General features: G+C 34.7%; 1 protein-coding gene and 1 long non-coding RNA gene across 4 annotated transcripts in view; one reads left to right on the top strand and one right to left on the bottom strand.

The window, feature by feature from the left end:
• LOC139978880 (uncharacterized) overlaps positions 1-27,068 on the bottom strand; it is a 217,031-nt gene that overhangs the window by 34,169 nt on the left and 155,794 nt on the right. The window lies entirely within an intron of this gene.
• The window catches only part of LOC139978867 (uncharacterized), a 69,083-nt gene that overhangs the window by 33,617 nt on the left and 8,398 nt on the right, over positions 1-27,068 (top strand). The window contains exons 27-58 of one of the 2 annotated variants that reach the window (XM_071989401.1): positions 94-240; positions 690-871; positions 1,355-1,535; positions 1,874-1,999; positions 2,459-2,581; positions 3,380-3,499; positions 4,113-4,355; positions 4,921-5,046; positions 5,820-5,936; positions 7,129-7,257; positions 8,350-8,475; positions 8,958-9,074; positions 9,989-10,111; positions 10,838-10,966; positions 11,505-11,636; positions 12,245-12,361; positions 12,967-13,086; positions 13,939-14,064; positions 14,564-14,701; positions 15,784-16,035; positions 16,498-16,629; positions 17,284-17,412; positions 18,898-19,023; positions 19,412-19,527; positions 19,796-20,021; positions 20,755-20,886; positions 21,422-21,544; positions 21,892-22,019; positions 23,391-23,628; positions 25,002-25,130; positions 26,116-26,244; positions 26,740-26,850. In XM_071989401.1, coding sequence (XP_071845502.1) covers positions 94-240; positions 690-871; positions 1,355-1,535; positions 1,874-1,999; positions 2,459-2,581; positions 3,380-3,499; positions 4,113-4,355; positions 4,921-5,046; positions 5,820-5,936; positions 7,129-7,257; positions 8,350-8,475; positions 8,958-9,074; positions 9,989-10,111; positions 10,838-10,966; positions 11,505-11,636; positions 12,245-12,361; positions 12,967-13,086; positions 13,939-14,064; positions 14,564-14,701; positions 15,784-16,035; positions 16,498-16,629; positions 17,284-17,412; positions 18,898-19,023; positions 19,412-19,527; positions 19,796-20,021; positions 20,755-20,886; positions 21,422-21,544; positions 21,892-22,019; positions 23,391-23,628; positions 25,002-25,130; positions 26,116-26,244; positions 26,740-26,850 — 4,593 coding nt within the window. The remainder of the gene's footprint in view (positions 1-93; positions 241-689; positions 872-1,354; positions 1,536-1,873; positions 2,000-2,458; positions 2,582-3,379; positions 3,500-4,112; positions 4,356-4,920; positions 5,047-5,819; positions 5,937-7,128; positions 7,258-8,349; positions 8,476-8,957; positions 9,075-9,988; positions 10,112-10,837; positions 10,967-11,504; positions 11,637-12,244; positions 12,362-12,966; positions 13,087-13,938; positions 14,065-14,563; positions 14,702-15,783; positions 16,036-16,497; positions 16,630-17,283; positions 17,413-18,897; positions 19,024-19,411; positions 19,528-19,795; positions 20,022-20,754; positions 20,887-21,421; positions 21,545-21,891; positions 22,020-23,390; positions 23,629-25,001; positions 25,131-26,115; positions 26,245-26,739; positions 26,851-27,068) is intronic. The other variant, XM_071989402.1, reaches the window with a different exon arrangement.

Genomic DNA, 27,068 nt, shown 5'->3' on the forward strand with positions numbered 1-27,068 from the left:
CAGTATATAACCAAATTAAATGTCCAACGTAAACTATGGACTTCCTGAAAATAGAAACTAGTCTAACTTGTTTCTTGCCAATGATATCAACAGATAACTTCCCACCTAATATCACTGGTGATGATGAACTTTGGGCAGAAGTCGGTCAGGTGGCGAATTACAGTTTTGAAGCAGTTGATTTAGATGGTGATGAAATTCATGTCTCCCTTATAGGCAACGTTACAAATGCAACCCTTACAGGTAAATGATAACCAAATGTCAATAATATATATATATATATATATATATACATATATACATATATATATATACACACACATATATATATATAGATATATATATATATTTATATATATATATATATATATATATATGTGTGTGTGTGCCTGTTGTGTGTCTGTTGTGTACATGATGTGTATACGTATGCTCCAAAAGAAGGTGTTATTACAAAAAACGCAGAGAAATAAGATATGACTCCTTTTTTGTCAAGTATGAGTCATATCTTGTTTCTCTGCTTTATTCTAAAAATATATGTAATATATTTAATTAATAAAAAGTACTCTTTTGTGCTTGGTGAGACCTTATTTTTTTGGATCCATCATTTCTAGCATTTTTTCTAATTATTATTACGTGAGAAAATATTTTGCCATTATCGGGTCACAATATTTTAATCTTCACTACACATTCAGACAGCTCAGTTAGTTGGATACCAAGCTCGATTGATATTGTAATCCTTGCGATCCAGGCATCAGACAACCAATCATCTTCAGTCTTAGAACCAGCAGTCAAGATATGCGATTGCAAAAACAACGGATCGTGTCTTTGGGACAGTTATACCCAAACATCTGACATTGATGCTGACAAGTTTGCAGTAAGTTTATGGATTTTCTAATGTAGTGTAAGACTAGGTGAGGCATAGCCATTTCCATTAGAAATTACTTGAGGCGTGTGTAGGTATTGTCCAGACTCATAGAAAAACAGTAAATGAGTCTATTTTAAAAGTTAATTTTCCCCTACAACATATATTTATGAGGTTCATGAACCTTTCGTGTTAATAATCGGAGTTGCAATAAACTCTTTCTTTCCTTCCTTATATACATAACAGATGGCCGACATGTTAAACCTTTCAGACATATTTATATCTTATCTTGTAAATTTCGATCCCCTGAATCAACAAGTCGTTAATAAATCAATATTTGGACCCAAAAAATTGTCATATTAATTGCTACCATTTTGGGTAGTACAATCATTAAAAAACTTGCGTATCATGCCATATGAAAACTAAAGTTCACGCTTCACGAAATATCGATCTTTCATATCTGGCTTATTAGTATATTGCTTTTTCCCGGGAAAGGTTGTTGTTTGCAACTGTACATCAGGGTGGACAGGTGACTTCTGTGAAAAAGATCTCGATGCATGTGAAGATGAACCTTGTTATCCTGGGGTTTCTTGCTTTGACGAGAAACCCCCGAGTGAGAATGCTACCTGTGGAAGCTGTCCGGAGAATCTCGTGGGCGATGGTTTTCAGTGTTACGGTATGAACAATTAAAGTGATGAATTACTTTATGTAAGGCTACGTGTTGAAATTCCATGATTTTAAACTTCCAATCACGACTCCAAATAATGCCCCCAAAATGATGACAAGCACGTGTAGACCAAGTCCCGTGATGAAGGGAAAGTTAATTATATTAAATTGTTCCTATTTGAGGATGACGATATATTACAAGCATATTGCAGACCTTCAAGATGCTTGTTGTTTGATATATAGTGTGTGTTTGACCAAAACAACGGCACGCTCTATTTGCAATGCTGCAGTTTCCTACTTTTCATTCTCGCTTAACTATCACCTCCATAATTGACCATTCCACTGTAGATGCCGATGAATGTGCTGCTAAACCCGAGCCATGTGAACAGATATGTGATAATATCCTTGGTGGATATGCATGCAGTTGCCGAAAGGGGTACTCCTTGAGTCTAGATGATAGTGCAACATGTCTCGGTGAGATTTTCATTTTCGGATTTCATAATTTTCAAAAGCGATGTTTGGCTTAGCATCCCTGTCACTCTTCTTTTACCAACAAGGCCATCACTATATTGTTGGGTATATGGAACATCGGTAAACATATTCAAACGTGAGAAAACAAGACAATCGAGGTTAACTAATATCTCAGTTCCCTTGGGGTTGAGTGTATTATGTATGGAAAGTTGCTCTTTTACATTTAATTGTGACTTTCTTAAGAAAAACGACGAGTTTTCTGTTAAGCCTAATATAGGGTTTCTGGTGTACCATGCAAAGATATTAGAATTTAATTGAAACCCTCCGTTTTTCATTCCCATTACAACTACCTCCTCTTATCTTCTCTTTACCAGGGTTCACTAGTCAAAGTTTGTCATGTAAACTACCTCTGGTGTTACTTTATTTTCTGTGTTTTATTTGTTTGTTTTTTTTTCTTTGCAGATGAAGACGAGTGTGAGTTGAACACGCACAATTGTGACGAAAACGCCTTCTGTACTAACACTGAGGGATCGTTTCAATGCAATTGCACAGATGGTTACTATGGAGATGGTTTTAACTGTACAGGTTAGTACCAGTTGCTGGTTAGTTGTAGAGGAAATAACATAGCACACTACAATTTGCATCAAGTGTGCATCAAGAACCTTTTAAATGAAACAAGTCAACCTTCTCAGTGCTTCTATGATATCAATACACTGATCATACTTTTGGACGCTATTACATCAGCTTTAATTGTTATTTTTTACTTGCCTATTTCTTCTTTTCCTTTTCACAAATGGTATGTGTACATGAAATTAAAAATGGCAATATTAAATAGCAACGCACTATAAAAACACAAAACTATCGATGAAGTGTTGACAACCTGAAACCAGCTGATTGCTCGAGATAACTTGAACGGGACGAACTTAGGTAATATGTAATATGCATGGGACCTTCAAACAACACAACGTTTGTTTTATACGCAGATGTTTCAAGATCGAACAGATCTTTAATGACTTTAATGTAGCTAATATGCTACATAACGGTTTAATATGTATGCTGTAATTCCCACTTAGCCACACAACAAAAAATCAAATTCATAAACAAAGTTAAGTTTCAGGTCAGTTAGTAGGACAACTTCACTTCATTGTTTGTAAACATCAATTTCCACTAATACAAATGTATATAGTTAAGAAAAACTACAATGGACACAAGTTTGGCTTTGTAATCTGACTTAATAAACTTTTCAATGAGTTGACTAAACCATACTCTATTAGCTCGAAAAAAGGCTAATGTTGATTATTTGCTGATGCAAGAACTTATGATCCTACATATTTCGAATTCTTGAAACTTTCTGTTTCATAACTGCTTATCGTTTACCTACAGATGCCAATGAATGTGCAACATTATCCCCATGCCATCATTTCGCCAACTGTACCAACACGGAAGGCAGCTACATTTGTTCCTGTATGGATGGATTTGAAGGAAATGGAGTGGATTGTCAAAGTAGGTACAGAATAGTTGATTACATCTGTTAAGCCAGAATCTCAAATAGAATAGCTGTTCGAACAATGATCTCTATTCAAGTATTGTTTTGGGCTTTATTTAACGTTGATGGGATGAAAAGAAAATCTAAAAGGTTTTGTTGAAACCAATGATTGGGCAACAATGGTATAGTATTTCAGTGCAGGATTAATATTCACAAACCTGTTGTGGGACTCTTTGGGGACAAGAACAGCAGTAACTTATGTTACATGTGGAACCAGTAGTTACTGTACTAGCTATGTTTTGAAGTAAATGTAATGTTAATGTAAGTAATGTTCCCTAAATACCAACCTTACAATATATTTATGTAAGTATGTATTGTAGATCCTCCTGCAAGCAAGAACTCACGAAGCAGCCTCATTGGCTTATCAAAGCCGCAAAATGACCTAAGTCAGTCTCTTAGATTCATATTTAACGTCCATGATTATGAATTGTCAAATGTCATCAACTCTGTAACTGGACAACATACATTAATCTTGGAGTGACTCGAACTGGAGACCTTATGATTGGAAGGCACCGGCGTTATTGCAGTAACAAATGAACCTAATGTTCTTATATCATCTCTATATCACAGACGTAAATGAGTGTGAGGAAGATACACATGACTGTGATACCCATGCTACCTGCCATGACAATAACGGTGGCTACAGTTGCACGTGTAATCCTGGCTGGACCGGTAGTGGGGAAATGCATACGTGTTCAGTTAGCTACTGCGAAAACAGCCCCTGTCACACTTTTGCTGATTGCATAGATGGAGACGAAAGCTATGTTTGTGTCTGTCAAGATGGGTTTGTCGGCAATGGATACGAGTGCACATGTAAGTTTATGTAACAATTGTTAACGAAAACATTCATGTCTATGCAGAACCCTATGAAAGACATAATTAAACACTGTTTCCACATATTTGCGTAAATTTCCTAAACGTATGAGACCATTTTAAATTGATGTCCGTTCACAGAGCTTACAGTTGCCGTAGATTTGTTTATTATTAATAATATCATAATAGTATCACTAGTATTGTAATGGAAAAAATGCTGTCAAAGACGCTATGTTTGTTGGTCAATGACTATTTCTAAATAAAAGTTAAAAAGTTTCAGTATTTCATTTTCTATCAAGATACTAAATTATGGATTTGAATAGAACGTTTGTAACAATAACTGTATGAACATAACAATTGGGAATTATTATTAAAGGATAAATGAAGAAATAGGATAACTTAAAACGTTCTATACATTAATACTTTCGAAAATAATTTAGTTTTCTATACAGCATATCATAAATTTCATTCACGGTCGATTAATTAATTAATCATCAATTTGTCATTTTGCATGTACAAATGCTAATTTTATTTTAACGCAATGGCTATGTTTCCATTCATGCAGTCGTTGACGCTTGTGAGGCTGGACTACATGATTGTGACATGGCAGAGTATGTCTGCGTAAGGAACCAATCGAGTTACTACTGCCAGTGCTTAGAGGGTTACGAGGAGGTGAATGGTACATGTAAAGGTCAGTCGTATCCTGTTATACGATACCAGCTACTTATAGAGGTCATATCATTGCAAATGATCAATTGATTCAACTTTTCTTTTCTAGTCTAAGAAATCATCTTCTGAGCTATCGACGCTGTGGTTTAACATGGATGCTCTTCTCTTAGGGTTTAGAAATTGTTATTGTATTATTGGTTGCTTTTGTAATGGTTGCCCAAACATGAAAACAACAATGATATCGTTATTAGTGAACTAATATACCATCCGAGACGTCGAGAGCCAGAGCGGGCCGCGTGGACAATGACGTCACCGGGCCCTGTTTTGGTCTTTCCATTTTAAGGTTGTTATCAACATTTTAAATTCTCTTTTACTCTTCTCTTATTTTCCCAGGTACCCTAAATGATCCCTGGCCGCGGGGCTTTAACCCCATTCCCACTCTGAACCTCCTCTCGTCAGGCCTGATTATCATGGCAAACCTTAACAGTAACTTAAAGGGGAAATAATACGTCATTAGAAAAAAAAATACCAAAGGTATACTTATTAAAGGTATACCTAGGCCTAACGGAGGAGTTTCAGTGGCCCCGGTTTAATAGAGAGGAGGGAGAGAGGAGGGAGAGAGAGCACTTTATTTGGACTGCAATTGACGCCAGGTCCGTAGCCAGAGTTTAAATGTTAAGGGTTTGAAGCACAAATGGTCGCGGATAGACGTCCTTGGTGTCCCCGTCCCTTTTTTTCATAAAAAAGTTACATTGCAACATTTCTAAATGTTTTCTATTTCTTGGCATGTTTCAGATGTCGATGAATGCAACCAAGACGTTTGTCATCCCAATGCTACTTGCACTAACTTTGAAGCAAGCTACTTGTGCGAATGCAACGGTGGATTTTTAGGCGATGGATTCTATTGTAACGGTACAGTAATAGCCAATGAATTATCAATCGTTTGGTTGACGTACGTTAATTGAAATACCCTTTATTCTGAATATGTTTCCGTTTCTCCTAACTATCATTTGAATGTATTCAATATATTTAATAGATAGCATATACAGATACCGTGCTCTAAAACGTACCGTAATACATGTAACGATCCAGTAATAATAACAATTTGTGTAATGATGCCGGTATAGTTCTCCCGAGAGCACTTAATTGGTAAGTCTTCGAAGAAAACTAAATGACTCTGTTGAGGAGTAGACATAGAAATAATTCTTATTCCGGTAGTAAGAGCTTCTCAGAATGTCGAGGCATAATAAAGAAAACGATGGACGAGGTTTGAACGCACTATACATAAACGAATAAAACATTATTCTAAAACTCTACTCATCAAACACGCGAGACATTGAACGTAAAACGAAAAAGTTACATAAATCACCATGAGTAATTAAAGAGATAAAAGTGACGTAAGGGGCCAATTAACTAGATTTAATAACTTATCTGTAAATTTGGCAGCAAACTGATAAACATGAACGTAGTCGGGTTGTCTTTATTATTAGGAATAATTTATTAGGAATAAGTCGCGGCGCGTAGTTAGATAAAATATATGTTCGACGAGTCACGAATAGATGGATCCAACACAGCCCACTTTGTAACTTTAAACTGGAGTCGGTAGAGATAGAAGATCCTCTTTGAAGGAATAGAAATACCACTTCGGTTTTCTCCAGGTTTAAAGTAATAGTTAGTCTATTCAAAAATTAATAGCAGGATTCCTCACGGTTTTATGGGTGGGGAAGTATATAGAATAAAATGTCTTCTGCTTGAATACAGAATGCTTTATCGTGATTAAATAAGTACTGGTGAGAGGCGATTGTCTGTGCCCAACGATGATGAATAAACTTCTGCGATCGCGTGATTCACGATGACGGCGTACGGTAGTGAATGACGTCACTTAACGATGTCATTTAATTAATATGCAAGAGGTAAATCAGTAACCCCATAAGTGACACCATACACTTTAGGTTTATGTTTTACGTTCACACAAGAAAAAAAGCTCTGGAAATGACACTTTTGTCACATGAAGAAATACACAATTTGTTTTCATTTCGCCAAACAGCTGATTCGAAGAAAGCGGAATTATTCTAGCCATTGATTGATTGATTTGTTTCATCAGATATTGATGAATGTGATTCTAACCCTTGTGGGGATGATGATTTGCTGGACTGTATCAACACCGTGGGATCTTACATATGTAGCTGCAAGTTAGGATACCACACCAACGAGACTGGTGGTGATTGTATAGGTATGAAAACTAGCACTGAAACCACACGATACACACAGAGAACACAGTTTCTACTGTAAATATTAAAGTTTTGTACCAAAGTAAAAACTGGATCGTGCTCTATATCGGTAGCATGTGCTATTTGGATTGCAGCGAGAACTGAGGGTATGTGTAATTCCAACAAATCCAGTTGTTTGGGATTTGTTGGGATTACACATATCCTCAGTTCTTACTGTAAACCATATAGCACATGCTACCGATTTATCAGATTTGTCAGCACAGTCCAGTATTACTGTGGTACAAAGTTTTGAAATTTATAGTAGTTACTGTTATCTGTGTGTGAATCGGTTGGTGAAACCCAGGGTCAAATTAATAATTTAATCATCGGTTTTCGAATATTTGTGTTCTTTTTGAAGATTATGTTTGTTTGTCCTTTTTCGCTATTTTTGCTTGCCAGAGATTATTTTTATGTTTTGTTTAGGGAAAGACTTTTGTTTTAAACAAAAAAGTTTCTTCAGAAAAATCCTTCGCAGAAAGACAAACTGTTTCTTTGGAAAATAAATATATTCATTAAGACAGAATAACTTGAACTCCGTAAACCATTAAGTTGATATTAAGAATACTATTAGAACTGGATCCAATGGTGCGTCTGAATTATATAACTCCAGGTACAAGTTGCTAAGTGGCTTCAGTAAACTAAATATAGATGAATCCGAGAATGCAAACTGTCGTCTTTAACTTCTAATCTTATAGAATGAAAATCTGGAGGAACAACAAGACATGTGACTTTGATTTGGGAATGCTTACCCAACATTTACCTCAACACTCTACAGCAAAATTATTGCTCTGTGTATTCCATATCATAAATATCAGTATAGCAATGTTTAAAACAAAAGGACACATTTGAAATGCTTTTTCCTACTTAATTATGCAACAAGAGGTATTTTTTCTCATTTAAATTTACAGCAAATCACATTTTAAATTACAAAAAGGGCGTTCTTTTTACTACTGCTATTTAGTAAGAGGAAGTCTGTTATTGCTTCCAAAAGTTGAAAAATACCCCAAAATAAAATGTCCGTGTAAATAAATCTAAGAACTTTCCATCTTTTGCAGATGTTGACGAATGTGCCTTGGACACCAATGATTGTCAACAGAATTGCAGTAATACCATCGGAGGGTACGATTGTCTTTGTGAAAGAGGATACAAGGTGGTTACCTCTAATCCAAGTGAATGCGAAGGTAAGTAAGAAAACAAACGTCGTTGTCGTCGCCTCATCATTCTCCTCAACAAAACGAATGTAACAGATGATAACAATTATGGGACTGATTACTTTTAAGCAAAATAAAACTGTATTATTTTAAATTAGACATGTCTGTGTATGATGATGGTGGTAAGGAAAATGAGGATGAGATGGTGATAGTGATGGTTATTATGATGATGATGATGATGATGATGATGATGATGATGATGATGATGATGATGATGATGATGATGATGATGATGATGATCATGATCATGATCATGATCATGATCATGATCATCATGATCATCATGATCATCATGATCATCATCATCATCATCATCATGATTATGATCATGATGATGATGATCATCATGATCATCATGACCATAATCATGATCATGGTCGTCGTCCTCCTCATCATCATCATCGTCTTCATCATTTTTAAATATTTACTATGTTGGATCCTACTTTTCACAGACGTTGACGAGTGTTCGAGTGGTCTTGATAACTGCGAACAAGTGTGCATAAACTTAAACGGTGGATACAATTGTTCGTGCTACGAAAAGTTCTTCAAGAATGGTACCAAGTGCCGGCGTAAGTATGATATTAATAACTAGCAGCCGGGTGCGTTGCGTTTTTCCTCATTTAAGTGTTTGAAGAACACCTAAATTGTTAGTTTCCGGTATAAAAGTTTCCAATGAATAATTGTCTTAAACTTTCAGAACCCCACTATTTTTCAAAAAAATCATCTTAACATAGCCTTAACATTGTCACATTTTTATGATAGCGGTACCCAATAGCCTAATTTATGAAACTAGTTACTAATTGCCATTTTATGCGACAGAAGTTCCATAATATATGCACAGAGCATATATAAGTATCCTAACGAATCTGATAAAAAGCAAAATTAACATACATCAACCAAAGAAGATAACGTCAAAAACTCGCATTTTCTTAAATGACATAGATATTGCATGTTGCATGATATTCAATCTATTTGGTTATGTAATATTACACAAAACCATGTAGGAATTATTTCCTTTCTCGCATTACAAAAAAAAAACAATTGTTTGTGAATTAACCCGACAAAATGAACAGGAATAACGTCTGCAACCAAAAAAAAAACTTTGTCATAATAGTGTTTAATAAAGGAAAAAGAAACTCTGTTTGCAATTACGCAATTTAACATATTTTTTTTGTAATAATCCGAGGTAAATTGAGAGCAAGTAACACATTTAATAAACAAATTCAACAAGATTCGAAAATATCATACAACACTGCAACTCCAGTAGGCATGTTTAAACAATCATCTGTTGGCGGACTTGGGTTCCCACAATTTCAAACAGTGTTACTCTCATTTGTGTTTGTTAAACATGATGTACCCCATGATCAATGTCCTTATTCTGTCAAAGAAAATATTTACTATATATTGAATTATCTATATTGAGAAGAAGTTAAGGTAACTCACTCTTGTACATTTCACTGACTTTTTATTAATTTATTTTTAGCATTGGAAGAATGCGATAATTCAACTTGTGTGAACGGAGCATGCTATGTAGTACAGAACAGCACAGCCTGTCTTTGCGATCGAGGCTTCAATACCTCCTCTGCCGACTCTACAGTATGTGAAGGTAAAGAATGCATCAAACAAAGTGACACTCTTCTCATTGACTGCTGTGATGTGAAACATGTTACTTTTAGGTTTAACGCTTTCATTTGAATGTGTTTTATGATGGTAGAAAATTAGAGAATTAACAAACACAAATATAGATAAGAAGTTCTTATTAAGAACATTCGGCTTCATGTGGAAGATCATTTTATGGAAATCCTTAAATTTATATTAGATGAAATCCCACCTATTACGTTTAGCCGACCTCCTACCCATGCAGACACAAGGTTGCATTGCTTCTAACGTCATCACGTATTATCCACTCGACCATAACACAGGCATTGTAAGAGGTCATTCTAAAGTTATCACTATTGTATCCAAAAGTAAGCAAAACTACTTTTGTGTCCACACTTGCTGTACTACTAGCTGGATGATCTTAACTTTTCCTCAAGTAGTAAAGGCTTGATTTTGCCAAACATCATATTCAAGACTTATACTTACAATCTCCAAATTTTGAAATATTATGAAAAATTAATAGTTAGTTATTAGCAATATCATTTAACAAAGAAAAGATAAAGAAAGAAGAGAGAGTTGATTTATTCATACTTTTACTCCAAAAACTTTACCAGAAGGAAAGTTTTCATCAGACGTTAACTTTCTGTTTAAGAACATAATTGAACTTAATGTAAAAAAAACCTTCTACCTCTGATTAGCGCCTTATGACTATATCGATTATGAATGTCCACAGACGTCGATGAATGTGCTTCCAGTGAACTCAATGGATGCAACCAGATATGCAATAATAAGATCGGAAGCTACAGTTGCGATTGTAACAATGGATATATCATCAATCCAGATGATAACTCTACATGTGAAGGTAAAAATGTCAAACCTTTTGCTATATAGTATTAAAGGATGGTGAGGAGAAATAAAAAGGAATTATTACTGGCTGGTGCAACTTGTTTTTTTAAATATTAAAGTTAGTCTTTTGAGACAGGACACAATACAAAAGGAGGGCTCATAAGTAAGGACATCTTTACAGAAATAATACAACACTCAGTAGAAAACCAGAAAACATTCATGACCTCAAAATATCATGTATTCAATACAAGGATTATCGAAAGTGAAAGAATTTGCAGGTCATTCATCATTGCATTTCAATAAAAAAACAGTCAACAATTCAGGTAAGGCAAATGTGTCATACAATTATATTCAAATATCCAATGAATTTATAACGAGTAATATATTAAGTTATGTAAACTTGAATCTTCTCCCACATTGGTCAACATATCTATCTTTATCTCTTCAACATATATGGCAAGTTGCCTATATGTATGGTACTGTTCATTTATTGATTTCTGTAAACGGAACAAATTAACCTCAGTCGGCTATTTGTGGTATTATTTTGATATTAGATATCAACGAATGCTTGGTACATAGTTCCAGCTGTAACACCAGTAATGAGATTTGCCGGAATACAATCGGAAGCTTTACATGTGACTGCATCTCGGGGACCGTTAGAAATAACTCAACGGAGGACTGCATTGGTAAATTTGACTGTGTTGACTTTAAATTTACGTCTACTATCTATATATTGCTAACACTGGATACATGAAAATGGCCAAATATTTGCATTGCAAGTTATCAGTAAGTATAGGTTTTCTTGATGTAGCCAAATATGATGTATGTTTAAAGGTAAACAGTATATAAGTATCGGCGAACGGTTTCAAATTAATGTACAATAACTTGTTTCATCTTATGAACGGTAAGGAATTTCTATTTCGTACCCCTCTATTAATAAAGAAACGAACAGCTATAATATGATGATAACATATGAATGATCAATGTACTGTCAGCTATAATTAACGTTGCAAAATTCTATACAGTATTTTGACTTCTTTATGTTTAATAAAATTATGATTTGACAATTATTCAAAAGTGTAATCAGGAACCGTCTGTTGGCAACGAGCTGTTCTTTAAAGCAAAAACAAGTGGGAGTATATTTTAGCTACAATTTTGTAGGAACCATGAAATCGTAATGCACGAATATAGGTTCTATTCAAATTGAAGATGCAAACAATAACGATAATTGTACATAAGATGAATGTATCTCCAAAGACTATATACAAGCCCAACTTCCCAATTATATTTACAGATTTAGATGAATGCACATTAGATCCATGTGGAGAAAATGCGGTTTGTGCTAACACTCCTGGTTCATATACATGCAAGTGTCGAGATGGCTACACTGGTGACGGTCGTGTCTGTAAAGGTATGATTAAAGACTATAATGCCATCGTTGCCCTCTTCTGATCAGCCTGTAACTACTTAATGAATCTCTAATTATCTATTTATAATAACATAGTTGGCACTAGTATAAATTAAGACAAGTTCACAAAAAAAGAGTCACGAAATCTCGTTGAAAGTAAAATCCACGTAAGGAAGGAAAATCAATGGTTGAAAAATGGCTGAATTTTGCTGTGTTAAAATCTTCATAGAATCGGCTCGAAAATGTAAATAATTGCAATAATAAAGTTAAAATGAAACAGATTCCACTATTAATCTATTTTAAGACTTAAGAATATGTAAAAAAAAATATATATATATATATATATATATATATATATATATATTTGTGTTTTTTATTGAATTGTTTTCATTGATATGTCATTCAACATACGAAGCGAAATTATAATTTTCCAGATATTATATAACTGGCTGTTAATTTTTTTCTATGTTTCGTTTGTTCTTAATATAAATAGTAACAGTATATAGGTAAAACATGTTACTATTAATGAGATGATTATTTATTGTGGTTACACATACTATGGTTACCCATATTGACAAATTGTTCTGTTTTCAATTATTTCCTTTTAGACATTGATGAATGCATATATCCCCATAACTGTTCAGTGAACGCAGACTGCATTAACTCCGAAGGCAGCTACAACTGTTTATGCAGGGCTGGATATACCGGAGATGGAAAAACCTGTTCTGGTAATTAGCATATATATAAAACTCATAAATCGTTTGCAACATCTGAGCCCAAACTCGTGATGAATTTTATAGGTCTTGATTTGTATTTGTGGTAAACATGATGTTGAAATACTTTCCAAAGTGAACTTATACACTCATTATGTCACGTGAGACGAGTAAAGGGAATAATTATGTACCTGCTCTGACCTAAATTATTACTTGCGTACTTTGTCGATACATGTATGATCGGTCATGGGTTACGTGGCATTGTGCAAAGACTTGATATCATAACGCCAAACGCTCCTTTATCTGGAAGCCCGTCTTTCTCCTTATCGAAATTATATTAAAACATAATAGTAACAGTCAGACTCATCTAACAAAACCACCGGTAGAATTAACTTGTATCGAGTTTTCTGTCTGATAGAGAACATAATGTAGGATTGCCTTAGCCCTATTTAATTTATTGTTAGGATATATACCATAATTTTCTATTATATATGCAGTTTGAGTGACAGGACTTTCTCTATTCTTACCACACGTGTATATTTTGGAACATTGCTCCAGCGTTTTTTGACCTACTTTAAATATCGATATCTGGTTGCAAAAGGAGCTGACGATCCGTAATATTAATCTCTGTGGTAGTACTTATTGGTTGTGTGCTTATTTACCTGCCTGGTAGGATTCAGTTCGTTGAAAAGCCAACTGACTCATTACGGTGTATAAGAAATATATATATCTTGATAAATAACAAAACTAACGTTGAATGGGATGACAGGCTTTATAATAAGCTCCAAATCAACAGCTGATTGTAAATGTGATGACCGACTGAAAATTATAAGATTATCTTTCTTTATATTTAATTTATCTTCCAAGATATCAATGAATGCGATACACCAACGAACTACACGTGCTGGGCGAATAGTAAATGTCAAAATACAAATGGTAGCTACACTTGTGTCTGTGAAAATGGCTATTCTGCTGTAGGGAAAACCTGTATGGGTAAGTGGTTGTTCTCTTAAATGAACCTGTAACTTCCTTTTTTATGTATCCAAACTGAAATGAAACAGATACTAAAATTGACTAGTGCTAATTTGTTTTGCTAATATGATTGTATTAAAAAAAATATAGGTAATTAGGCTAACTCCATACATTACGTTTTACGCATTGTTACACTTGTGAAGTTTGGAAGGAATACATTACACACTGAACTCTTTTCTTTGGAGTTTCTATATATCTTAACAGTGTGTTTTACAATACGTGTATGTGGTTAAAAACACATTTAAGCAATGATATTTTAAGAAGTGAAAGAGATATTGAATTTAAATTGTCCTAATCCAACAGTACAATTTCTGGTTACCGTAGTACTGAGTAACATTGTTTTAATTTTTTTTACAGTTTGGACGTGTTGATACACGACTGAAAACCTAAATTTAGTTTCCCAAATTTAGTGACAGTTTACAATAAACATAATATAATGTAATTCTTGTTTTAACATTAGACGTTGATGAATGCTCTCTGCAAGTCACAGATCCAAATATAACTAACTGTCATCCTGACGCTATTTGCAGTAACACTGATGGAAGTTATAACTGCAATTGTAAGGACGGATTTGCTGGTAATGGAACCGTCTGTAAAGGTACTGTAAAATTTGTATTAAAGAGTCACTATCATGCAACCTTTGAAATATACACGATACGAGTACCATAGAATTACATTGCATTTGCAATGTCAAAGATACACCAACTTGATGTATTCTAGATTCTCGGAATGCTCTTTTGGGGCTAGATTTATGACAACGTCTGCTCCTAAACAATGTTGTACAGATCAGCATTGAGCCCTATTTTCAATATTCAACACTGCCTTTTTCAACACTTATTCAACACTTATTCAACTTCAACGCTTCAACACTTATTCGAGAATGCCAAACATATTCAACACTGCCTATTTTCCTTGACAAATTAGTAGTAAATTGTAACTTTGCCATTTGAGGCCATAATGGTCCTAAAATATTTTTTTCATTAAGTTTTGTGTTGGATCTGAACAACTGACTTAAAAGCCTGTGAGTTACAGTTCAGATAATATAGTCCAGTTACGTTAATAAATTTACCTCGGTTGTTTACAGGGCCATTGTTTAAACAATACAATGATTTTCAAATCATAATACTTGGAATGGTAGAAGTGTTTCCTTTTCTTTACCTTTTACAACTTAAAAAGAAAGAATTTTAAGAAAGAATTGAGAGTAAAGTCATCTGACCCAACTTTTCAGTTTGTGTTAGAAGTAACATACAACCGTAAGTATAATTTTCATACAAGTTGAAAACGGATGACTAATTTAACTTGTATCAAGAAAAACAAAACTACATTGTAAAACACTTATAATATGAGTGGTTTCATTTTCGTTGCTTTCAATACAATCATTTGGGCCATTTCAGTTTAGTGAATTTTGAGGCAATTTCTTCTGAGCGTGCTATTCTTGAATTGAGCCAATCTACAGTAATATGTTTCTCGTAGATTGGTAAATAATTCCACCTTTAAATGCATCTCTTGTTCCTTGTCTCAAGCACTAAGTATTTCTCAGTACAGTTTCCTACATGATGTGTATGGTGTTAACTTTTGCTCGCGTCATCCACTTAGAATGGTTGCGGGTAACCAACACTTTTCAAGCCCGGTAAAAAATATAGTTCAAAATAATAATGAGTTTCTTCGCTCAATTGGCAGATATCGATGAGTGTGATCCAAAAGGGAATTACCCGTGTGGACCTAGCGACACTAGTAAGTGTATTAACACCAACGGGTCATATCGGTGTAGCTGCCACCGTGGATATAGGAATGTTGATGGTTGTATTGACATCGACGAATGCAGAGAAAATCTACATAACTGTGACAGGTTGGCGACGTGTATCAACAAAAACGGTTCTTTTGATTGTAACTGCAGTGATGGATATAGCGGAAATGGTACCCACTGTACAGGTGAGTGCCTTTAGTTTATTCACAATATGTTCAAATGTAAACCACACATATATATATTCTATTGGGCAACAAATTAATGCAGATATATTAGAGTATAGAGTTAGCTAAGAGTAAAAACGTTGCTCTTTCACGCGGCATCAGCAGTCATTTTATACTTTTCTTTTCTGGTAAAAGACTTTGATTACAAAATAATGATTAAATATCGAATAAAAAATGAAACTGACAAAACTTCACATAGAGCTAAGGAATCCAATGACATTTGTTAGCGTTAGAGGATACAAGGTATATTCTTTCCAGGATATCATTCCAGTGCAATGACACAGGCGATACTCATAGCATTAGTTACTGTACTAGCCATGGGTATCGGGTGAATGAAAATATAATCGCATTTGCCTAAATTGGGTCAGGTGGTTGCTATATGGCACCTCGGTGAATCGGCTATAAACTTAACTATTTCAACAGATATTAATGAATGTTCTGGAGGACATGACTGCCATGGAGCTGCAATTTGCCTGAATACACCTGGAAGTTTTACGTGCCAATGCAGTGATGGTTTCACCTCCGTGGGTGAAAGACTTGGTAGAAACTGCGCAGGTATGTCTACGGCGCCACCAAGATTACTCGTTGTATACTTCAACTACTTTGCGGTTTCATACATTTCAAATGATATGTGTTTTATAAGCCATATGCAGCTAATATTGAGTAACCGGGAATTTATTTCTAGGATGGTTGACCATTTTACTGTAGACGATAACCTGAATATGATGAAGCCATTACTAATATATTGAAGGACGAAGCTACAATGTTAACTTAATAAATCAACACAATCAAGCCGGACTGATTGAAATGAGACATCACAATGTGGTGTTAAGACAAATTGTTAATGTATATTATGAAATTTTATGCTTGGAGAGTGTTGTTTAGTGGGACAACATTATCATGCCTAGCTTTAAATATAGGACACTTTCATGTATATCAAATTGACATCAAACTTTGCAATAAAAGGAAATTCACCACAGTGTGGTCAGTAAGCTGTCGACAACATATATACGCACACAATACAACTGTTTCTATTTTTATTATACTTTTATACGATTATCATTTTGTTAAGTGTTTGCGTTTTTCAACATGAGTTTTATGTTATGAAAAATAAAATAACTCTATTAGCAACAGAAACCAATTTAAATAACATTTTCTTTACTTTTCACGAAATCTTCATTTTTCACCCCCCCCCCCCATTTGATACAGATGTCAATGAATGTAATGGCACCTCTTCTTTATGCGATGGACGTACTGAGCTTTGTAAGAACACAATTGGCTCTTATCAGTGCTCTTGTAAGAATGGCCTTGTGAAAGACTCATCACAGATTTGTATTGGTAAGACCATGTGAGACGTTCTAATTGATACAGGCTACAAAGTGCCTAAATATTGTTCGCAAAGATATAATGTAAGCTATAATATTAATGATCCTCATTGAAGTAATAACGTATTGAAATTTCATCCATCTAATGAAATATATATATATATATATATATAAGTGTATTATAATTGAAACTCAAGAAAACAGAAGAAACATGGTAGTGGAATTAACGTTTTCATGATTTTCCCACCTCTATGTTGTATCAGTTTTATCAAATACAATGCCTTTCATTAACAACAACATTTCCAGGCGCAAAGTGAAATGTTGAATAGTGAGAAATGTAAACGATCCGAATTTAGTTGAAAATCACACTTTAGAGAAGTTAAATTATAGTGGTCAATTGTGGCATATTTGGAGCGGCCTGTACATAAACGTTTTTAGGAAGGTTGACGCTAACACCATTCCGTATGTAAGATTATGTAAAAAGTCTTAATAAAAAAGTTCATAAAGTTTGCTGTTTACAACTGAACACGTACATCCCATCACATGCTAGGGTTTATAAGGTGCATTTACATAATTTATAACATTCATATAATTGGGCTAGGTGTTAAAATTAATCTAATCTACTCATTCAGACAATGTGTCACAGTTGTATCAGTTTGCGAACGTTTATCATCCAGATTTGGAGGTAAGGAACAAGGGAGCAATGAACCAATGGCTTACAAATTATATAAGTTAACAAACCATGTTGGACATGTGTCCCTTTGTATTTAAGTAGTAGTTGAGCTAGATAAATTAAGATTATACTTATTATCAACTCATTGCTCTTTTTTAAGACAGTGCATTGTTATAGTGCCCTTGGTAAACGAACGTTTATCATCCAATAGATAAGTTCCTATTACATATCTTTTTTTAGCTGATCTATATAATCAAGTTAAATCAAATCAACTTATTCGTTATGTCAGCCGATTCACGCAGAGATTACAGTAACTACTGCAAATTTAAAGTTTTGTACCACAGTAAATACTGTACTGTACTGTGCTGACAAATCTGATAAGTCGGTAGCATGTGCTATTAGGTTTACAGAACTGTGGATATGTGTAATCCCAACAAATACCAAACAACTGGATTTGTGAGAATTACACATATCCTCAGTTCTTACTGCAGTAATCCTAATAGCACATGCTACCGATTTATAGCAGGATCCAGTTTTTACATTGGTACAAAACTTTAAGGTTTACAGTAGTAACTGTGTTCTCTGTGTGTATCGGGTGGATATTTAGACAATGCATAATAGTTCTCCGCTCAGTTAGCGAACGTTTCATCATCCAAATGAGGAATAAGGAAGCAAAGAACTAATGGTTTACAAATTACCAGAAATTCATCCCAGCAAAAAAAAAAAAACATATATTTATTCAGTTTATTATTGAGGCCACATGTAGGAACAGTTTACAGTTAACAACCTAAGTATGGTGAATATTTTTGTATTTTGAATTTACAGATATTGACGAATGTCTTGACCAAAACCGGTGTACTGGAAATAATTCCAAATGTGTGAATACATTTGGTAGCTTTTCGTGCTTATGTAAATCTGGTTACACTTTGGATACTTCTGGAACATGCATTAGTGAGTAATAATTATGATCCTTGATATCTACCCTGTAAGGATCTGTTATTTGTGTGACTTTCCTACTTTTTTTTTAATATGATAAAACTAATAAACTGTGCGCTAAAAGCATATCATATGATATTTGTATAAAGAGTATTTGTTTATTCCATCCATGTTTAATTTCATATCTAATAACGTTCATTAACCGAAAATATGAACACATTTTATCATTCGTTTTGCAAATATAAGGAAAAGAAATTTAATACAATATATCAGCAAATCACAAAAACTGACAAAATTCGCTAACTCAATTGTGAATGAGAACACACAGATGATATGGGTAGCACATTGTTTACCTAATATAATAATTGACAAAGATATCATGTTGTTGTTGTTATTTTGACAGAGGCTAACTTCATCAGCTTACAAGTTGAATTCAAAACTATCCAAGGACTGAAATCAGATGGTGATCTTATCGACAGAGAGAACCTGGAAATATATAGAGCGGATATGGAATTTGATGTGGGTTATATTTCATTTTATTTATAGGCAGAAAATATAATATATCATCCAATGTAATGGTACTTTCTTACAAGCCTAACTTACCGCTATGTTTATATGGATTGAAGGCAGTTGTTCATAGATAATACCGTAACGCAACATTATAAAATAATAAATTAATTCCTACTTCGAAATGGCTTGGAAAATGTTGTTTAATTGTGATATCGTTTAGTTAGCTAGAGGTCACTGTAATATTATTAATATCAATGTTCCCCTTATTTTCTTCCAGATTCATGCAGTATTAAGTGGAACAGAAGGCTATGAATCGTTAACGATAAGTTCCATGAAATTCATGCCAGCAAGAAATCACATATTTATTCAGTTTAATCTTGAGGTCACTGTAGGAACAAATTACAGCTCTTTGGAGATAGTTTTTCGTCAAGGACTTGATGAAAATAACGTTTTACCACCTGATAACGTGGTAGATCCTGCAAGTTTGTACTTCGGAGAACTGCGTACGTATAGAATCGAGTACATTTGACACTTACCATTAAAGTGCACACTTATGCCTCATCACAACAAATACGTAAAATCAATAACGCTTATATGAGACCCCATGGTAAATCATGATTCGTTATTGGTGCAAGTAATAAACGAAACGAAACAAGTACCAAAGACAATGTTTTCTTATTTTTGTTATGACCATCAAGTCAATTTAGACATGAACATTTAAGCAAATATATTTAAAAAACTATATTATATGATATAATATCATATTATAAGAAAATCATGTGAAATAAATTTCTATATATCAGACATTGGGAAGGCTTGTGCAAAGTCATTGTGACTTTTGAAAGTATGCTAGTGATGTAAATTCCCCGATTTAGAAAGTTTTATATTATATATTTTTGAATAACATTTTTAGAGATAATTTCATTGTTTCAAATCCGCTTGTCCTGTAATAAAGTATAGTTTGTTAAGATCCTAACATCAGTCTATATAACATTAGCGACATGTGTCAGATGTATGCGTATATGTGTAAATCGGATCTTCCACCATGTGAGAAGTTACTTCTAAATCTGAAAGTGTGGTTGTGTAATTGGAGATAACGACAGCATTGTAAATGTCAAACTTTTCTCTATTAGAAGTGCCCTGCCCTGCCATTTAGAAACATAAATTAAGGATAATCAGCACACAACCGCAAAGAAGAAGTATTTTATGATATTGATTTTGATTTTGCATGATTAGTGATTGATCCATGCGCCGATGGAAACCACAACTGTACGAACAACGCAGAATGTATATTTCTTGGACAGTCCGGGCATTTCAATTGTACTTGCCGTGATGGGTGGACAGGAGATGGTGTCGCCCAGTGCATAGGTATAAGCAAATTGTTTAATAAACTTTTACAATGGTAACGTGAGATGCGTAATACGTAGTTATAGCAATACAAAACAGTAGAATCACTGTGGCCGAGTGGTACGGACTGTGTGTGTGTGTAAAACGGTTATGAGTTGGAAAATCCAGAACAGTTAAAAAACTTCCAGCCTTCACCGGGATTCGAAATCCGGGCATCCCGCTTAATATGCGGACAACCTAAGCAACTAGATTAAGGACGCTGATTGTATGTCTAGAGGTTCGAAACAGTGAGAAAGGTAGTCGTTCCATTGTAGGATTTTTGCCACATGTATCGAACAATGCTAGTCATGTATATATAAGAAAGAAACTTTCATATAGAGGGTATTCGCATATACATGCAGCGGGACGCTCGGGTTCGAAACCAATGGAAGCGTGAATTTTTTCACTGTTGTTGGTTTCAAATATATATATAACATACATACATACATGCGTAAACACATAAACACATACATACGTAACCATTTTAGCTTGGTAATATGTCATTCTTCCACCATAGATGAAAATGAATGTCTCACCTCGGCATGTGGTTCACGGGAAGTATGTATCAACAGGGAAGGCGACTTTCTTTGCGAATGTAATCTGGAGGAAGGATATGCTAGAGTTTCCGAAGATTGTATCGGTAAGCTGAGTTTTTGAGAGCGACTGATTTTTTTAAAATGTTATCTTTATATATGATAGAGAAAATAAAAACGGAGTCCAAAACAGTAAAATCATAGTAGAACATATTTGAATTGTACTTAGCTAAAGGGAATTAGCAGTGCTACAAAATAGAGAGCTAAACCTAAGGAGTTATATACCAGGCAGCATTAATATAATTCAAGTGAAGCGAGGTTAAAAAGTAAGGGGACATGTGTTGTTTGTTAATGGTACGCTAGGGTTGGTATGTTTCATAGTGAATGCAAATGGAAACGAAAAATGTATGCTTAATCTAATAATTCATTGAATGATTGCTACACTTGCTTATAGCATCACAGGTGTTTACAACCAACTTCAGCATTCAAGAAATAGATGGTACCCCTGCGGTTTTTAATAAACTTCTGGAGAGCACAGTTAGTACTGAGTTTGTTGCCCTGAACACAACTTTGTGCAAGTTGGTAAGTTTAACTTGTTTTTTGAAATGTTTTCTTCGGCGTACCGATCAATTTCAAACATTTCAATATTTACGATGTATGTTTCCATATCGTCAGAGATCACCCTTTCCTTAGTTCTCATTCTCATAGTACTTGCACGTTCCATACCTCGTGTTTGTATCTAAGCAACCTATCTCGTGTTTGTATCTAAGTACCCTACCTCATGTTTGTATCACATCGTGTTTGTATCTAAGTACCCTACCTCATGTTTTTATCACATCGTGTTTGTATCTAAGTACCCTACCTCATGTTTGTATCACATCGTGTTTGTATCTTAGCACCCTACCTCGTGTTCATATCTTATTCACCTACCTCACGTTTGTATCGAAGTTCCTTACTCCAAGTTTATATCTGAGTGCCCTACAAGAAACTGTACATAAGTCCCTCGTCACAAGTGTGTATTAGTCCCTCTCATGTGTTTGTTATATAAGTTCCCTACTACAAACTGTGTATAAGTCAATTACCTCAATATTATATCTGAGCCATCTACCGTAAATTTGTGTTTATGTCTACTTCCTCAAGTTTGTATCTAAAAGCACCTTACCTCAAGATTGCATATATTAAGTACCTTACCTCATGTTTCGTATATAAGTACCTTACCTCAAGTTTGTATATAAGTAATTTACCTAAAGTTTGTATATATTTAAGTAACTTTCCTCATGGTTGTATGTAAGTAACTTACCTCAAGTTTGCATATAAGTAACTTACCTAAAGTTTGTATATAAGTACCTTACCTCAAGTTTGTATATAAGTACCTTACCTCAAGTTTCGTATATAAGTTACCTTACCTCAGGTTTGTAAATAATAACCTTGCCTCAAGTGTGTGTATAATTATCTTTCCTCAAGTTGTACCTATTCAAGATACTTTCCTCAAGGTTGTATGTAAGTAACTAACCTCAAGATTGCACATCATTAACTTACCTAAAGTTTGTATGTATGTAACTAACCTCAAGTTTGTATATAAGTGCCTAACATCAAGTTTGTATCGGATTCAGCAACGTCAAGTTTGTTTTACTGTGCATTTAAGTGTGGTAGATTTAGGATAAGTGTTGGTACGTTTCGCTTAAGATTTTAAACATGCGATAAGTCATTAATACCAACAAAATAAAAAAAATACGGATTTATGTCACGGGTTCTAGTTTGATAACGGAAGAATTACGACACAAACGCTACCTTCTGCTTTAAAGTAATAACTTAAACCAATCATAATATTTTCATTGTCGTAATGGCGATGGTTAATCTGAATTCAAACTGTTTGAGTAATAGATTTATTGATTAAAAGCTTTATTTGATTTAAAAAAAATCTTGTCAGTTTAATATTCTATTTATTCTCAGATATTTTTTAACACCCTGGAGGGTACAAACTATGCAGATTCCTATGCAATGTGTCAAGTGAGGCGATTCAAGCTTCCTAATCTGACTGCAGAGGTAGCACTTATATTTGAGCGAACACCTTCAATCGCTCCTGATGAATTGGAGAACACACTTAATCGCAGGCTGACTGACCACGACTATATCTTGGATAATGGCTTCAGTAATATCACTCTTAGGAGAGAAATTATTACATTGGATAGTAAGAGATTCGTATTTGCCATGACATGTGTAACTTCTCAGCCCTAAGCATTACTTGATATCAATTGGGTCACGCATGGGCTAGTTCAGGGGTTTCCCATGCATGGGGTCTTAACACACATATGACCCAAATGGGGCTCATCGTTACAATCCAGTGGGTTCAAAGTGGTTAGTAAAACTAAAAGGAATTTATCTAACAATAAGAATGAATTTTAGTTTCATATAGGCAGTTGAAAAGTGTTAGTCCATTTGGATTGATAGTATCAGGATTGATAGTAGCTATTATTATTTAAAGTATGACCAACGTTTGAGCGAAACAAAGCATAGAACTGACTCCTGCTTTCGTGTCAGTTACACACATAAAAAGCTATTTTTATACATATGAATTATCACATTAAGCTTCGTCTTACCACAATGTCTGTCAAACTTTTAAAGTGAAAATAGAATAAGACTGTTAGCAAACTGCTTATCCACTAGAGAGCCTGTGTAGGAGAATTTGTAAAAGTAAGTTGGCCTGAAATTTCGATCCTAACAGGATCTTCTTCAAAGGCTAAACGACAAGTAACAGACGGGACAAAAACACGCACAGAATACAGAGGCTAATGAGCAGGGTGAACACAAAGAGATAGATGTAAGGAGATTAGTAGACAAGGGATGGAGAGAAGAAAGAAAGAAACCAACAGGGGAAGAGGAGAGGTAGGAGATAAACAGTGGAGGGACAAAGTGAGGACTAAGGGAAGGGGGTAGGGAATAAACTGGAGAAAGACAGAAAGGTGGGGAGAAAAAAGGGGTGAAAGAGAGCTATGAGAAGAGGAGTGATGGGGAGGGGGGACAGAAGAAAAAAGGAGGGGGGGACTGAAGAAAAGTTAGTCATGTCCTTCCTGAATGTTGAGCTCATGAGGTTAATGGTGCGAAGGCGTTGCATCCACAGCCTCTCTCTGCTGATTCGTACTAGGCCAGGACGGCAACCCAAGGATTCAATCCCCTGTAGGGACATGTCGTTAATGGTATGGTTGGGAAGGTTAAAGTGTTCTCCAACTGAGGTCTCAGTCTTCATGGTGTTGACTGTGGATCTGTGACCATAGAATCGCTTCTTGAGGGTGGTTTTGGTTTCGCCAACATACTGGATGCCACAAAATCTACAATAGATCAGATATATGACATATATCTGATCTCAATATCTGTCAAACTTTTACAGTACAATTTTATTATATTTTCAGCTTATTTGTATATATCATGTAACCGTGGTCCTTGGTCACGGGTGATTTTTATACAAAATGAAGTGGGGAATGATGAGACATGACCATGTGTTATTGTGTTTGTCAGTGAATATTAATAATATTGAGTCCTTTCATTGTGTCTTTGTGTTTGAAGGATTCGAAGGATCTACAACAGCAATACCAACTACAACAGGATCGACAACTGTGGTTCAAGTAACGTCTGCAGAATTAACAACTTCAAAGATGACTACTGAAGATAGCTCTACAACACAGACTACATTAGGTAAGTCCATATACTTGAGAACTCAATGACACAAATGTTGTGTAATGGCTACACTACACTACAACAGCACATCAAAAAGCACAACACAGTTACGCAACGCAAAGAAACAGAACGCATACTAGCAGCAATAGTATGTTGACTCTCTCCATTTCGTTTATTGCAAATTGCATTTATTCTCAAAAAATGTAAGATTTATATAAGATCATTCCAGATTTTAAGTTCAGTCAGCAGATAAAATAAAACATATAATGTACAAATAAGTATATTTTTAGAATAAATAATTCGTGTTTCGATTAGTAATGATAAAAATATGTTCTTCATACATTCTGTTTCATATTTGCTTTACGTGTACTATTTTGTTTTTAATTTATGTCATGGATAATTTACTGTTAGAGTTCTTATGTAAGTTTACTTGCGGTTAGAATTTATAAACTGGATAAGAGAAAAAAAGGAGGGGGGGGGGGGACTGAAGAAAAGTTAGTCATGTCCTTCCTGAATGTTGAGCCTATGAGGTTAATGGTGCGAAGGCGTTGCATCCACAGCCTCTCTCTGCTGATTCGTACTAGGTCAGGACGGCAACCTAAGGATTCAATCCCCAGTAGGGACATGTCGTTAATGGTATGGTTGGGAAGGTTAAAGTGTTCTCCAACTGGGGTCTCAGTCTTCATGGTGTTGACTGTGGATCTGTGACCATAGAATCGCTTCTTGAGGGTGGTTTTGGTTTCGCCAACATACTGGATGCCGCAAACTCTACAATAGATCAGATATATGACATATATCTGATCTCAATATCTGTCAAACTTTTACAGTACAATTTTATTATATTTTCAGCTTATTTGTATATATCATGTAACCGTGGTCCTTGGTCACGGGTGATTTTTATACAAAATGAAGTGGGGAATGATGAGACATGACCATGTGTTATTGTGTTTGTCAGTGAATATTAATAATATTGAGTCCTTTCATTGTGTCATTGTGTTTGAAGGATTCGAAGGATCTACAACAGCAATGCCAACTACAACAGGATCGACAACTGTGGCTGAGGTAACGTCTGCAGAATTTACAACTTCAAAGATGACTACTGAAGATAGCTCTACAACACAGACTACATTAGGTAAGTCCATATACTTGAGAACTCAATGACACAAATGTTGTGTAATGGCTACACTACACTACAACGGCACATCAAAAAGCACAACACAGTTACGCAACGCAAAGAAACAAAACGCATACTAGCAGCAATAGTATTTTGACTCTCTCCATTTCGTTTATTGCAAATTGCATTTATTCTCAAAAAAATGTAAGATTTATATAAGATCATTCCAGATTTTAAGTTCAGTCAGGAGATAAAAAAATAACATGTAATAAAGAAATAAAATCAGCATTTGTAAAATAAGTACTTCGCGTTTTGATTGGTAACGATAGAAATATGTTCTTCATACATTATGTTTCAAATGCTTTACTTGTACTATTTTGTTTCAATTCATGTAATGGGTAATTTACTGTGAGAGGTCTTATGTAAATTCAATTGAGGTTATAGAATTTTTTTTTTTTTTTATAAATTTATAACAAAAAGAGAATAGATAACACTATTAACATTTGCCCTCAGAACCCGAATGCAGGAATAACAACACTTGCTCACGTAATCAGTTGTGTATAAACAGCGAGTGTGTTTGTGATAGACAGACCGGTTACGTTGAAACTGAAAATGGCTGCCAAGGTATGCTCATACTTTCATTACTTCGTATAGAAAAGCTTAGTGGTTGGTGTAAGGTTAAAATGAATATACACGTTACGCTGGAAGGCATTGATAAATTTGATTTACAATTCAAATATGTAATGTTTATTTCATTATGTTTACATTTCACCATTACCCTGTGACGTTGGACCTCAGTAATCATGCTAACCATATATGTTGATAGACCTTGACATTTTACC

This window comes from Apostichopus japonicus, chromosome 13, assembly GCF_037975245.1.
Source record: "Apostichopus japonicus isolate 1M-3 chromosome 13, ASM3797524v1, whole genome shotgun sequence".
Taxonomy (NCBI): Eukaryota; Metazoa; Echinodermata; class Holothuroidea; order Aspidochirotida; family Stichopodidae; genus Apostichopus; species Apostichopus japonicus.